This window comes from Bos indicus x Bos taurus, chromosome 29 (genome assembly GCF_003369695.1).
Source record: "Bos indicus x Bos taurus breed Angus x Brahman F1 hybrid chromosome 29, Bos_hybrid_MaternalHap_v2.0, whole genome shotgun sequence".
NCBI classification, from domain to species: domain Eukaryota; kingdom Metazoa; phylum Chordata; class Mammalia; order Artiodactyla; family Bovidae; genus Bos; species Bos indicus x Bos taurus.
The window spans coordinates 10420774-10435637 of NC_040104.1; the positions used below are offsets into that span (position 1 = coordinate 10420774).

The following is a 14864-nucleotide window of genomic DNA, read 5'->3' on the forward strand; positions in this document are numbered from 1 at the left end:
GGCTTCAGCATCAGTCCTACGCATTGTTTTACAGCATCGACTTTATTTTCACCACCGGACTGAGTGACGCTTCCACTTTAGCCCAGCCTCTTCTTTCTTTATGGAGCTGTTTCTCCTTTCTTCTTCCGCAGCATATTGGACACCTACCGACCTGGAGGGCTCATTTCTGGGGTCATATCTTTTTGCCTGTTCATTGTGTTCATGGGGTTCTCAAAGCAAAGTCATTATAAAGAATGAAATTATGCCATTTGTGACAGCATGGATGGACCTGGAGATTATCATACCAAGTGAAGTAAGTCAGAGGGATTCTTGTGACCTGGACTTACACAACTGCCCCGTGTGAACTACGGACTGACCTCCGTGGGGGTCTGATAGTTTTCTTCTCCAGCTCTTTGCTCCCTGTGAGCCCTCCTTCCTCACTGTTCTTGCCTAAGTCCATCTGAGTTGAAAATCCTTATTTATTCCTGATGCCTCATCAAGGACAGCCGCGTGTTTTCATGCCCTTTCCTGGCCCCTCAATCTATGGAGATCTCCCTTCCAAGGTCCCTTTGGCTCTCCATGGTGAGCTCTCTTTTGATCTCTGCAGAATCTTGAATCCATGGCCCTTTCCTCCCTGTTCTGTTCCTTGAGGGCATGGCCAGTGCACCTCTGATTTTTGTGTGAAGGGAACTATGGTAAGTGCTTAATTAATCACTGTGTCAGTGTTTTTTTGAGATAGATCTTGAATTGATACAAAGACTTCACTGATGATAATACCTGCTTTTACTACTAAGTCTATTTAGAAAGAGAAGCTTATTTAAACTTGACTCTCTACTAAAGGATCAAACTCAACATTAAAAGCAGGCATTAGCCTGACATCCTGGTGCTAACACTATCTTCTTTATGCTCTGGATGAGGACTTTGGAGTCAAAATAAGTAGAGGACAGGTCAAGAGAGAAGGAAGTTGGAACCCAAGCCGTCCGCAGACTGTGTCACCTCCTTGTCTCCAAGAAGTAAGCGTTACCTTGATCCAATCTAACCTGGATCCATCCACTGACTTAGAGTGGTGAGCCGGATTTGGAAGCTGAGCCAGGATCAAGAGTCACCTCCAGCTAATTCTTTTTGGCTCATCCACCAAAATCCTGCACTTTACACAACTGACATTTCCAAAAACTCTGTGGTTAAGCTTTTAATCCCCATACCCATGTGATAGCTACATGGCTAATTAGGTATTTACGCCATTCTCTTCTCTGTTCAGTTGGTAACTTTCCCCTCACTTCATGGCCACTTTTTGTTGCTAACCATTGACATCCTCAGTTGTGAACCTCTGGTCCTTAGGGACATTGTGAAGGGTATATGGAAGAACTTGTGTGAAGTATTTCCATTGCTAGAACGGTGATTGTCTACTGTGGCTGGTACCCATGCTCCTTCCTCCAGCACTGTGGACATTTGTCAGTGGTACCCCACTCCAGTACTCTTGCCTGGAAAATCCCATGGACGGAGGGCCTGGTGGGCTGTAGTCCATGGGGTGGCTAAGAGTCGGACACAACTGAGCGACTTCACTTTCACTTTTCACTTTCATGCATTGGAGAAGGAAATGGCAACCCACTCCAGTGTTCTTGCCTGGAGAATCCCAGGGACGGGGGAGCCTCGTGGGCTGCCGTCTATGGGGTCGCACAGAGTCAGACATGACTGAAGCGACTTAGCAGCAGCAGCAGCAGAGATGTTTTGGGTGTCAACACTGTGGACATTTGTCAGTGTCTAGAGATGTTTTGGGTGTCCGCACAGGGTGGATGGTATGTTGTTTGCATCAAGTGGGTAGAGACCAGGGATGCTGCTGGACAACCTGCAATGCCTGGGCATCTACTCAAAGAAGACTTCTTCAGCCTCAGATGTCAGTAAAGCCATGGTTGAGAAATTCAAGACTAGGGAAACATCTAAGTTGTTTGTCCTTGTGATGATGGATCAATAGGTCTAGGTAGCTACCTACTCTGGGGCTGTAAGTGCAGCCCCAGGGCAGACAGATGCTGGCAGGAGTGTGGGCATCTGCAGCCTCCAGTATAGGGGTGTTCAGCTTCATATCCACGGCTTTTCCCCGGTTTGTCCTCAATCCTGGGGGGGGGGGGGTGGGGAGGGTGGGGGTAGGGTTCTTTCTCCTCTATTATACTCATCCACTTTGTCTTTCAAGATATGACTCAGTCACCACCTGCCTAAGCAACTCTTTCTTCCCAGAGGATGCAAACTCTTAGGAGCTTTGTTCATCCTTGAATATCTAGTGGTTGCTCATTTCTATAATTGACTCTCATTCTCAGTGATATACCTCCTACTTTTCTTCAGTTCTCACTCATGTCTTGTCACTTAATGATAATTAATTCCTTAAGGAAATTCAGTAATTCTTTCAACAGAACACATCCAGCTTCTCCTAAGTTTGGTGTAGCATAGATTCCAAGTTGACCATAGATAATTTTAAGCATTGTAACCAACTTTTAGGGTCAGACTTTGCTACAAACCATTTTTTCAGCCCCCTTTCTTCTATCCAGGCTGTTCTTTTCATTTGTCTTACACCTTCCTGTACTTTTCAGAATTTTTGTTTAAAATAACAACATCATATCAGATCAGATCAGTTGCTCAGTCGTGTCCGACTCTTTGCGACCCCATGAATCACAGCATGCCAGGCCACCCTGTCCATCACCAACTCCCGGAGTTCACTCAGACTCACGTCCATCGAGTCAGTGATGCCATCCAGCCATCTCATCCTCTGTCGTCCCCTTCTCCTCCTGCCCCCATCCCTCCCAGCATCAGAGTCTTTTCCAATGAGTCAACTCTTCGCATGAGGTGGCCAAAGTACTGGAGTTTCAGCTTTAGCATCATTCCTTCCAAAGAAATCCCAGGGCTGATCTCTTTCAGAATGGACTGGTTGGATCTCCTTGCAGTCCAAGGGATTCTCAAGAGTCTTCTCCAACACCACAGTTCAAAAGCATCAATTCTTTGGCGCTCAGCCTTCTTCACAGTCCAACTCTCACATCCATACATGACCACAGGAAAAACCATAGCCTTGACTAGACAGACCTTTGTTGGCAAAGTAATGTCTCTGCTTTTAAATATGCTATCTAGGTTGGTCATAACTTTCCTTCCAAGGAGTAAGCATCTTTTAATTTCATGGCTGCAGTCACTATCTGTAGTGATTTTGGAGCCCAGAAAAATAAAGTCTGACACTGTTTCCACTGTTTCTGCATCTATTTGCCATGAAGTGGTGGGACCAGATGCCATGATCGTAGTTTTCTGAATGTTGAGCTTTAAGCCAACTTTTTCACTCTCCACTTTCACATTCATCAAGAGGCTTTTGAGTTCCTCTCCACTTTCTGCCATAAGGGTGGTGTCATCTCCATATCTGAGGTTATTGATATTTCTCCCAGCAATCTTGATTCCAGCTTGTGTTTCTTCTAGTCCAGCGTTTCTCATGATGTACTCTGCATATAAGTTAAATAAACAAGGTGACAATATACAGCCTTGACGAACTCCTTTTCCTGTTTGGAACCAGTCTGTTGTTCCATGTCCAGTTCTAACTGTTGCTTCCTGACCTGCATACAAATTTCTCAAGAGGCAGATCAGGTGGTCTGGTATTCCCATCTCTTTCAGAATTTTCCACAGTTTATTGTGATCCACACAGTCAAAGGCTTTGGCATAGTCAATAAAGCAGAAATAGATATTTTTCTGGAACTCTCTTGCTTTTTCTATGATCCAGCGGATGTTGGCAATTGGATCTCTGGTTCCTCTGCCTTTTAGGATTGTTCAAAAACAAAAATATTGAAAAACAGTTTTCACAGAATAGAGAGCCCAGAAAAACCCCACACTCCTACAATCAATTCATCTTCAACAAAGGAGGGAAGGATATATGATGGAGAAGAGACGATTTCTTCAGCAAGTGGTGTTGGGGAAGCTGGACGGCTATATGTAAATTGATGAAGTTAGAGCACACCCTTATGCTATCCAGGAAAATAAAGTCAAAATGGCTTAAAGGTTAAATGTAGACATGACACCATGAAATTCCTAGTTGAGAACACAGGTATAACAACCTCTGACATGAATCATAGCAATGTCTTCTTAGGTCATCTCCCAAGACAAGAGGAGTAAAAGTGAAGTAAACTAACGGGGGAGCTTCTCTGGTTGCTTGGTGGTAAAGAAGCTGCCTGCCAACGCAGGAGGTGCAAGTTCAATCCCTGGGTCAGGAAGATCCCCTGGAGAAGGGAAGGGCACCCACTTCAATATTCTTGCCTGGGAAAATCCCATGGACAGAGGAGCCTGGTGAGCTACAGTTCACAGTGTTGCAAAAGAGTTGGTCAGATACAACTTAGGGAGTCAACAACAACAAAACTAATGGGACCTAATTAAACTTAAAAGCTTTTGCACGGCAAAGGAAACCACAAACTAAATTAAAAGATAGTCTATGGACTGGGAGAAAATATTTGTGAACTGTGCATTCAACAAGGGCTTAATTTCCAAAATATATAAGCATACAACTCAATATTCGGAAAAAACAAGCAAGCCAATAAAAAAAAAGGCAGAAGATGTAAATAGATATCTTACCAAAGCAGACATACAGATGGCCAATAGGCAAGTGGAAAGAAGCTCAATATTGCTTATTATGAAAGAAGGACAAAGCAAAACCACAATGAGGCACTGCTTCACACTGGTCAGAATGGCTATCATCAAAAAGTCTACAAATAATATACACTGAAGAGGTTGTGGAATAAAGGGAACTCTTCTACACTGATGGTGGGAATGTAAATTGGTGCAGCCACTATTCGAACAGTAAGGAGGTTCCTTAAAAGACTAAAAATAGAGTTGCCATATGATCCAGCGATCCCATTCCTGAGCATATACCTGAAGAAAACTCTAATTTGAAAAGTACATGCACTCCAATGTTCATAGCAGCACTGTTTACAGTCGCCAAGACATGGAAGCAATCTAAGTGTTCACCCACAGATAAATTGATAAAGAAGGCGTGATATATACATACAAAGGAATATGACTGAGCCATAATAGAGAATGATATAATGCCAATTACAGCCACATGGATGGACCAAGAGATTATCATACTATGTGAAGTAAGTCAGACAAAGACAAATATTATATGACATCACTTCTATGTGGAATCTAATGAATGATACAAATAAACTTCTTTATGAAACAGAAACAGATTCACAGATACAGAAAGCAGACTTATGGTTACCAAAGGGAAAAGGGGGTGAAGAGGATGGGGGAGGAATGAATTAGGAGTTTAGGATTAGCAGATACAAACTATGATGCATAAAAGAGATAAACAACAAGGCCTCACTGTATAGCATAGGAAACTGTATTCAATATCTTATAATAAACTACAATGGAAAACAATATGAAAAAGAATATATATAGATAATCGAATCACTTTGCTGTATACCAGAAACGAGCACAACATTGTGAATCAATTATACTTCAATTTAAAAAACAAAAGAGCGAATTCCCTGGTGGTACGGTGGTTAGGAATCAGCATTTTCATTGTTTTGGCACTGGTTCAATCCCTGGTCAGGAACCTAAGATTCTGCAAGTTGCACAACAGGGCAAAAGAAAAGAAAAAGATGAACATTGGGGTACACGTGTCTCTTTCCCTTCTGGTTTCCTCAGTGTGTATGCCCAGCAGTGGGATTGCTGGATCATAAGGCAGTTCTATTTCCAGTAAAGAATACATTTGAATCAGTTCTAATGAGGTGGATGAAACTGGAGCCTATTATACAGAGTGAAGTAAGCCAGAAGGAAAAGCACCAATACAGTATACTGATGCATATATATGGAATTTAGAAAGATGGTAACAATAACCCTGTGTACGAGACAGCAAAAGAGACACTGATGTATAGAACAGTCTTGTGGACTCTGTGGGAGAGAGAGAGGGTGGGAAGATTTGGGAGAATGGCATTGAAACATGTAAAATATCATGTATGAAACGAGTTGCCAGTCCAGGTTCGATGCACGATACTGGATGCTTGGGGCTAGTGCACTGGGACGACCCAGAGGGATGGTATGGGGAGGGAGGAGGGAGGAGGATTCAGGATGGGGAACACATGTATACCTGTGGCAGATTCATTTTGATATTTGGCAAAACTAATACAATTATGTAAAGTTTAAAAATTAGATTAAATTAAAAAAATATCAAAAAAAAGAAAAGAAAAAGAATATTTAAAACTTAGAGAGAAAAGGAGTTCCCAAGGAACAACATTAGACACCTTCCATTCCCATCCTCACCATGTACCCTCATTCTCATCTACCACTTTTTTAATTGTCTCCTGATGTTGACATGTTCTCAATATTTTTTCTGTTCTCTACTGGTTAATATATAAAAATCCATGTTATTTCCTGTATATACAGGATTGCATGCTTCTTTCCACAGGCTTCCCTGGTGGCTCAGTGGTAAAGAATACGCCTTCCAGTGCAGAAGATGTGGGTTTGGTCCCTGGGTCCGGAAGATACCCTGGAGAAGGTAATGGCAAACCATTCCAGTATTTTTGCTTGGACGGTCCCATGGACAGAGGAGCCTGGTGGGCTACAGTCCATGGGGTTGCCAAAGGGTCAGACGTGACTCAGTGACTAAACAGCAGCATACTTCTTTCTTCATCTACTTCCTCTTTTTTGTAATGCACATCCTCTAATACCTTTTGACAAAAAGCTCATTGGAGGCAAAACTTTTGAGGATTTGCACTTCTGAAATATCTTTATTTTCATGTTTAAATGATAGTTGATTGCATATAGAATTATATTTGTATTTAGCTTCAGATAAAGAAAGCTGAGCGACAAAGAACTGACATTTTTGAACTGTGGTGTTGAAGAAGACTCTTGAGAGTCCCTTGGACTGCAAGGAGATCAAACTAGTTCATCCTAAAGGAAATCAGTTCTGAATATTCATTGGAAGGACTGATGCTGAAGCTGAAACTCCAATACTTTGGCCACCTGATGTGAAGAACTGACTCGTTGGAAAAGACCCTGATGCTGGGAAAGATTGAAGACTGGAGGAGAAGGGGACGACAGAGGATGAGATGGTTGGATGGCATCACTGACTTGATGGACATGAGTTTGAGCAAGCTCCAGGAATTGGTGATGGACAGGGAGGCCTGGTGTGCTGCAGTCCACGGGGTTGCAAAAAGTTGGACATGACTGAGCGACTGAACTGATAGCTGCAGGTCAGAGCCTTTGAATTTTTAGTTTTACTTCTGTATCTTCTAGTTTCGTGTTGATTCTATTTTTTACAGTTGATTGTTAATTGGAGGATAACTGTTTTATATGTTGTGTACAACACCATGAATAAGCTATTAGTATACATCTATCCCTTCCCTCTTGAGCTGATTCCGTTTTTATTCTCCATCTTCGGGTATGACTTAGTGTTTCTTTCTGAAAGCAGCATCTTTCTTTAGAGTAAGTTAAAGTCACAGAAAGTCACAAAATGTGTTTGGTTGTGGGGAGTGAGTGGATTATTCAATTTCATATTCTTCATTTATAGGAAATTTTCTCACAGTATTTCTTTGGAGATTTCCTTATCATTGTGATCTCTTCCATTCTGGAATTCTACTAGTTGGATTTCTTGGATCGACACCCAGGGACTGAGTTGTGGAAGTCCTCATGTGTAATGTCCACGGTGGGTCTTGATCCTCCCAGCAATGATTCCAATTTGGGTTTCTCAGAGTGTTGCAAGAGCTCCATGAATCCCTGTGTCCATGAAGCATCGTGTGTAGACTGAATATGTAATGTGTTTCACAAAATAGGGACTAAATTAAGCACATGTATTTCCTGATGTGATTAAAAATACACTTATTATAAAAACATTGTTATTCATTGATAATCATTATCTTCTGTTTCTCAATTAAGTGATTGTGTAAATATACCCCATGTAATTTGAGAGTGCTGTCAAATGAATAATAAGTTCTGTTACTTGAAGCATTTGGAAACACGTGCCCTTGTATTTACAGAAGTGGTCTCAGATTCACATCCCAATTTTAGAAGGCTCACTTTGGCATCCGTGAGGTGGTATCACAGGAGGGGTATCACAGAGCCCAGGAGACCATTTAAGAGACTTTGGTCCAAGCCGGGAAGGATGAGGGCTGGATTGTGACGATGGCTGTGAGGATGGAAAGGAGGGCCTACTCAGAAGCCACAGTGGAGGGGGCAGAACTTAGTGAATCTGCAGATGTCAGAGGCGAGATGAGCTGTAGTAAGCTGACAAAGCTCCTTAAAGATATCCATATCTTAACCCCTAAAATTTGTAACATTATCCTTCCAAGGCTCAAAAAAAAAAAAAAAGACTTCACAGATGTGATAAAGTTACAGATTTTGAGATGGGGACATTTAACCTGAATTCTCAAGGGTCCTCTAAATGCAATCCCACGTGTTTTATATGAAGGAGGTAGAGGGAGATTTGGCAATGTGATCCCACAGGGCAGAGATCAGAGTGATGTGGGTGCAAAATAAAGAATGCTATCAGTCATCAAAGCTGGAAGAAGCCATAACAGATTTCTACCTAGATCTTCCAGAGGGAGCATGGCCCTCCTGACACAATGATTTCAGTAGAGTGTAACAGATTTGGGGGTTCTGCCCTCTGAACTTTGAGAAAATAATTTGACTGAAGTCACCACGTGTAGGATCATGTGTTACAGCAGCCACTGGAAACTGGTCCAGAAGCCTATGATATCTTCCAGTTTTCACTAGATGATGGGTCAAGTAGCTGGGAGGGGGTCACCTGGAAGAGGAGTAAGTTACGGGCAGATGGTGTTTTCAGTTTTATACTTTCCTTCAGCTGTAACTGTGGAGTGCTTGAAGGGTGTTGTCCAGGTGGCAGCTGGATGCTTGCTTCTGGAGTTCTTGGGACAGTTGGAGAGAGGAAGCATTAAGGCAAGAGGTTGGTGAAGGTAGAGATGCCGATGATCAATGTGATTGTGCAGAGTGAGAAGGAGTTAACCGTTGGCTGAGCCCTGAGTATTCACTAAAAACTGAGAAGAAAATGGAGAACAAATTGCACTGGACAATTCATAGGTTTGAAACCACAGTGAAGGTAAAAAGACCAAGCAGTTTGGTTATGGTTAATATGAGGACAAAGTATGAATGATGCTGCTGGTTGGAGGTCACGTGACTGGCCAGGTATGTTGTGCATACTGTGTGCGTGCTCAGCCGCTTCAGTCGTGCCTGACTCTTTGTGACCCCATGGACTGTAGCCCTCCAGGCTCCTCTGTCCATGGGATCACCAGGCAAGAATACTGGAGTGGGTTGCCATGCCCTTCTGCAGGGGCTCTTCCTGACCCAGGGATCAAACCCACATCTCCTGCATCTCCTGCATTGCAGGCAGATTCTTTACCCCTGAGCCACTGGGGAAGCCCCAGATATGATGTGCTGCTGCTGCTGCTAAGTCGATTCAGTCGTGTCCGACTCTGTGCGACCCCATAGATGGCAGCCCACCAGGATCCCCCATCCCTGGGATTCTCCAGGCAAGAACACTGGAGTGGGTTGCCATGATGTGGGTATCCCTCAAATCAAGACCAGTAACAGGAATGTTTAACTGCTTTTTACCCTTAAGTATCCCTTCATCCTCTGGTGGCTCAGTGGTAGAGAATCCGCCTGCCAGTGCAGGAGCCGTGTTTGATCCCTGGGTTGGGAATATCCCCTGGAGAAGGAAATGGTAATGCATTCCAGTATTCTTGCCTGCGAAATCCCATGGGCAGAGAAGCCTGGTGGGCTATAGTCCATGAGGTGGCAAAAGAGTCAGACAAGACTGAGAGACTAAACAGCAGCAACACCCCTTCATCATGGCACCATGAGTGGAAAACCTGCAGAGAAATGCAGACTGATACATAACCAGATATTTCTTCCTGAGAGCCCTGCACCTCAGGTTTCTGTGGCTAACTGGATATTTGGCCTCTAAAATTGACTAGTGATGACACTCAATGGTCACTTCATGATGAAAACCACCCCTACTCAAAGCCAGAAACAGCTGAATAATAACAGGACAAGCAGAGAAGTGCAGGGTAAATCATTTATTGAGCAAGATGTTGAAACCTCTACATTTTCAATGGAAGATCAGGTGATTATGCAGAAGAAGGATTTAGTACAGCTTTCACATCTGTGACAGTACAATTCAGCAGTATTTTCCCCTGAAACAGAAAAAGAAAGAAAGAAAGGAGAGATCATTCTTGCTGCTGGAGATGACACATTAACTACATTAACACAGACTCTCATTCACAACTACGTGGTCGATGAAATTTCAACCAGCCAAAGGCAAGTGGGAGGGCCCGAAGCAGGAAGCCAGAGTGCATGGTCAATGACATAGACCTGGTACAATCACAGCAAACCACGCAAGTCAGGAAAGAATGCTTTCCATAGACAAGCAGATAAACCGTGAGGTGGTCATCATGGGCAGGACTTGGGTTTCCAAAGGAGGGAGGAGGATGAAGTTTGGAGGGGGCAGTCCAGGCATTCTTTTCTCTGATCTCCCAGGAACCCCACATGTTCAGTCCAAAGGGGACACAGGGTTACAGGATCGGGGCGGGAGTGAGGGGAGAGTAGGACAATCTCCTGCTGCTCTGAGCCTTACGATGGGGCCAGGACAGCACACGTCCTCCTCCTCAGGACACTCTGGACCACTTGGCACCCAGGGGAGTGACCCCAGAAGGAGGAACATGTCCAGAGGCCCTGTGCAATCTTCCCTAGGGGAGCTCGGCAGGCGGGATGTCACCATCCAGCCGGTGGCCAAGGGTCGGAAGTGAGCAGTGACAGCTGCCCGCTTTGGACCAGCCCGCTGACCCCACTCCTGGCATGTGCAGCTGAGCAGAAGCTTCTGTGCAGCAAGAAGGATATTACCAGTACGTTGGTAATGATTAATCTGTTTTTGACTGAGAATCTATCCGTGCATTGCTTCACTTCCATCTTGGCAGCCACGGCTTCTGGAGGTGCATTGTACTTGGCAAGTGACAGCCTGTACAGCAGGTCAGGAAAGTAGAAGAACTCTGTCAGATCCACAGCAAACGTTGGACAGACAATTGCATTGGCTGGAGCAGAAGGAAAAGAGATACAATTGATGTAGGGAAAGTCACTTTCCCCCGTGGTTCTCTGAATTAGAACAAGACAGCAACCCCAAGGGTGTTACAATCTCATCTGGTAATTGTGCCAATGGCAGCGTGGGACCCTAGGGCTGTGACTCCTCAAGACCCCGGAGCAAGTGGCTGAGCCAGGACTAGAAATCAGTTTCCCTGAGTTCAGTTTTTTTCCTTTTTTTAAAGTACACCCACTACTTTCCAAAGCTCCCTCGCTTTGCTGAAATTCACTTTCCTTCGATTTAAAAAAAAAATCAAGTTTTGCCTATCAGTTGAGTGACACCGTATTTTGTCTTGGATACTGGGGAAGAGGAGATTCTAGGAACTGAGTTTTCAAGTGAATGGTAGAATCAGATCTTACCAGCGATCACAGAAGGGAGGAAGAATAAACCTGGAGAAGAGTATGTAAACTATATGCTACTTTGAGACTAAATCAAAGCATAGGTTTCTATCATTGGATGCAGATGTAGCTAAAAAAAAAATCTAATCAATTTGAACACATTTGAAGCTTATACACAAAGTGATGATTGACTCTTGTATTCTGTAGTGATGTACAGAATTCTTAGAGAAGGTGAGAGGTAGGAATGGGTGCTCATTCCTGACCCCACCAGAAGGGTGCTGAGGCCAGAAGTGATCACCTTTTCCTGGTCTGGATTGTCCATCCCCACCAACTCTTGACAACCACCTGGCAGCCTGGGATGTATTCTGGCAAGGCTCTGATCTGCCCCCTGGTCAGACATCAAACTATGCAGGGAATTTGAAAGGGCAGCACAGGGAAAGAGAAGGACGTTTAGCAAGTTCGATAAAAGAGAAACACTCAAAGGGACTTGCACCAGTATTGACAGCATGAAGCAGAGCAAAAGTATGGATGAACAAGTGGCTGGAATTAATTGTAGAAAAATGAAGTCTGTGACTCTAATGATCACACTAGTTCTACCATCATTGGTGGAAAGACTCCTAGGAAACAAGTGACATTTGTAGATATACTGAGTGTGGCTTATTTGCAGACCCCATTTGAAGATCTTATATTCAGAGATTCAGAGAACACTGACTCTTCCTGAAGTAAAAATCTCTCCCCAAAACCCTTCCAGCTGTAACATTTTCTGAGTCTGAGTCTATTAGTTAAAAAGGTTGTCAACTCAGCTGTCACCTAAGAAACTCTAGGAGTAAGAACAGTGGTAACTACTAAATATCTAGACTCTTGACACACTTAATCCCACTTTATTGTGGTAAACTACTCTTGCTGGACCCTGAAAAATGGAATGATAAGAGGATTATCTGGAGAGACTAAGCATTTTGTTCAAGGTCAAAGTACTGTGATTCACATCCAAATCTTACTAGGTCACACTGCTTCTGAAACACAGATCACAGACGAGGAGTGAGACTTTGGGTAGAAAGCTTTTAAAATTTGCCTGCAATGAGTTTTTGGTAAGAGTTCTAGAATATATTGGAAATTGATCAAATGGGGCCTGGGCTGGTGGGGGACTCACTGTCAAGTAGAGGAAGAGGTTTGGATTCTGATATGTTGCTTCCCCACTCCCCAGATAAGTTCACCCAGTGAAAATACAAGGGAAAAGTTCTCACCAAGGCTGGTGCTGGGCAGATTAGAAAGGATACTCACCCTCGTAGTAGCAAAGGGCCAGAGTAACCAGCAGGGCAGTCACAGACAGCCTCATGGTTTATTTTGCTTTGAGTTTTCAGCCTTGGTGAATGACAAGCAATCAGGAGCTGGACTCAGGAGCCTGGGGAGCCCAGGGCTATTTGTACCTGGAGAGATCTGTTGGCCCTGCCCACATGGACATACGGTAGGTGGCAAAGTCTGGCTTCCAGCCCTTCCTTCTTCACTCAGGGCTTGATGCCATCCACAATGTCACAATGGCTTGGCCAAAGTCCCATCCACAGATACCATACACCTCTGCTTTGTAGTAAAAACCAAGGTTGTAGTTTCACAAATGTATAATCGGTTAATGGATGCAAAACCCCCTGGGTGTCGGTGCTTGGAACGGAGAAGAGGATAAGCACATCTTCCTTGAATAAATTAATGAATAAGGATGAACAAAGCTTTAGCTCAGTTAGGGTACATCTTTAGTGTAAGATTATGCCTTAAGGAGAAAGGTTAGTAGCATGGTGACAACTGTGAAAGAAATCGGTGATTTTCAGTATCCCAAGAGAAAAAGGTGTGAAGACTAAGAACATCCCCCAACTACTAATTTTTTCTACTCTGTTTCAAAAAATATCACAAGAGATTTCATATCAAATTAAGCTCTAATTTGATGAAAAGGATCTCCTCTTGACTTTTCCTTGTCAAATAGGAGAGTCACACCTTCTGAGTCACAGGGTCCCAGCAGCAGAGAAGCCCACAAAGGCTCATCCTCTCCCTAGTCATGAGCAGAGGCCTTGTGGAAACACAGGGAGAGACTTAGACAGTTCTCAGTAAAGGCATTGGGAAGTCAGGCTGCTTGTGTAAGGGGACATATTTGAGTGGCACTCAAGAATATATATATAACTGGGGGACTAGAGAGAAGCCCATATGCTGCAGTGAAGACCCAGCACAGCCAATATATATATATTTTTAAAAGAATATGTAGAATTTTGACATGAAGGAGTGCTTGCAGGGGGGATCGCAGGGCAGCACAGTGTAAGAGAGGACAAGACGGCATAAACTGTGGGACTTGTTGGGGGGACATCAGCTACCCAGGTTACCCCAAAACTTACACATGGTGGAATGGGGTAGAGTTTTGACTGGAGAGACAGGACTAGCCAAGTCAGGAGCGTTTCCATTGCCTTCTGTGACAATGGTGGCAGAATGGATGGGTGAGATGTGACACATGTGGATTTTTTTTTTTTTTTTTTTTTGCCTCAATGCTTTCATGCTGGCTTTCAGATCTCAAGTCAAAGTCTCGTGGGTTTTTCCTACCCATGATGATGGATAATATAAAAAAAAAAAGAAGGGAGGCAAAGAAGGAAGGCAGGAAGAAATGGAGGGAGGAAGGAAGTAAAAGAAAACACAGTATCAGAAAAGATGTGGAGAAATCAGAACACAGTTGCATTTTTGGTGGGAATGTAAAATGGTGCGATCACTAAAGAAAATAATGTGGAGGTCCCTCAAAAATTCAAAAGAATTATGATCAATCAATTCACCTCTGAGTATACATGCAAATGAATTGAAAGCAGGGTGCACATACTTGCTTCCCCATGTTTACAGCAGCATGATTTGCTATTGCCAAGAAGTAGATTCGACCCAACAGCTGAATGTTGAATGAATCATCTATAAACAGTTGAACGAACCATCACAATGTGGTAGATCCATAGAATGGAATATTACTCATATTCAACCTTATGAAGTAGGGAAACGGTGTCACATGCTATCTAGGGATGAAACTTGAGGGCAGATAGTACACTAAGTGGAATAAGGCAGCCACAAAAGGCCACCTCATGCGAAGAGCTGACTCATTGGAAAAGACTCTGATGCTGGGAAGGATTGGGGGCAGGAGGAGAAGGGGACGACAGAGGATGAGATGGCTGGATGGCATCACTGACTCGATGGACGTGAGTCTCAGTGAACTCCCGGAGTTGATGATGGACAGGGAGGCCTGGCGTGCTGCGATTCATGGGGTCGCAAAGAGTCGGACACGACTGAGTGACTGATCTGATCTGATCTGATCTGATATGACTCCATTTATGTAAGTTATCTATAATAGTTAAATTTATGAAAAACAGAGCAGAATGGTGGTTGCCAGGGTTGGGGGAGGAAGAGTATAATGTCCAGTAAAAATTGAG

At 43.6% G+C, this 14864-nt stretch overlaps 1 protein-coding gene across 2 annotated transcripts; it reads right to left on the minus strand.

The window, feature by feature from the left end:
- Positions 1 to 10009: 10009 nt before the first annotated feature.
- LOC113886400 (secretoglobin family 1D member) lies at positions 10010 to 12839 on the minus strand. Of its 2 annotated transcripts, none has more exons than XM_027532576.1 (3): positions 12706 to 12839; positions 10858 to 11039; positions 10010 to 10145 (listed from the first exon to the last, which is right to left on the minus strand). In XM_027532576.1, the coding sequence occupies exons 1-3, from the start codon at positions 12758 to 12760 to the stop codon at positions 10080 to 10082; spliced, it is 303 nt and encodes a 100-aa protein (XP_027388377.1). In that variant the 5' UTR covers positions 12761 to 12839; the 3' UTR covers positions 10010 to 10079. The 2 variants fall into 2 exon arrangements, with proteins under 2 accessions (XP_027388377.1, XP_027388376.1); XM_027532575.1 differs by having other exon boundaries at positions 10011 to 10145; positions 10852 to 11039; positions 12706 to 12837.
- Between the last annotated feature and the right edge of the window lie 2025 nt (positions 12840 to 14864).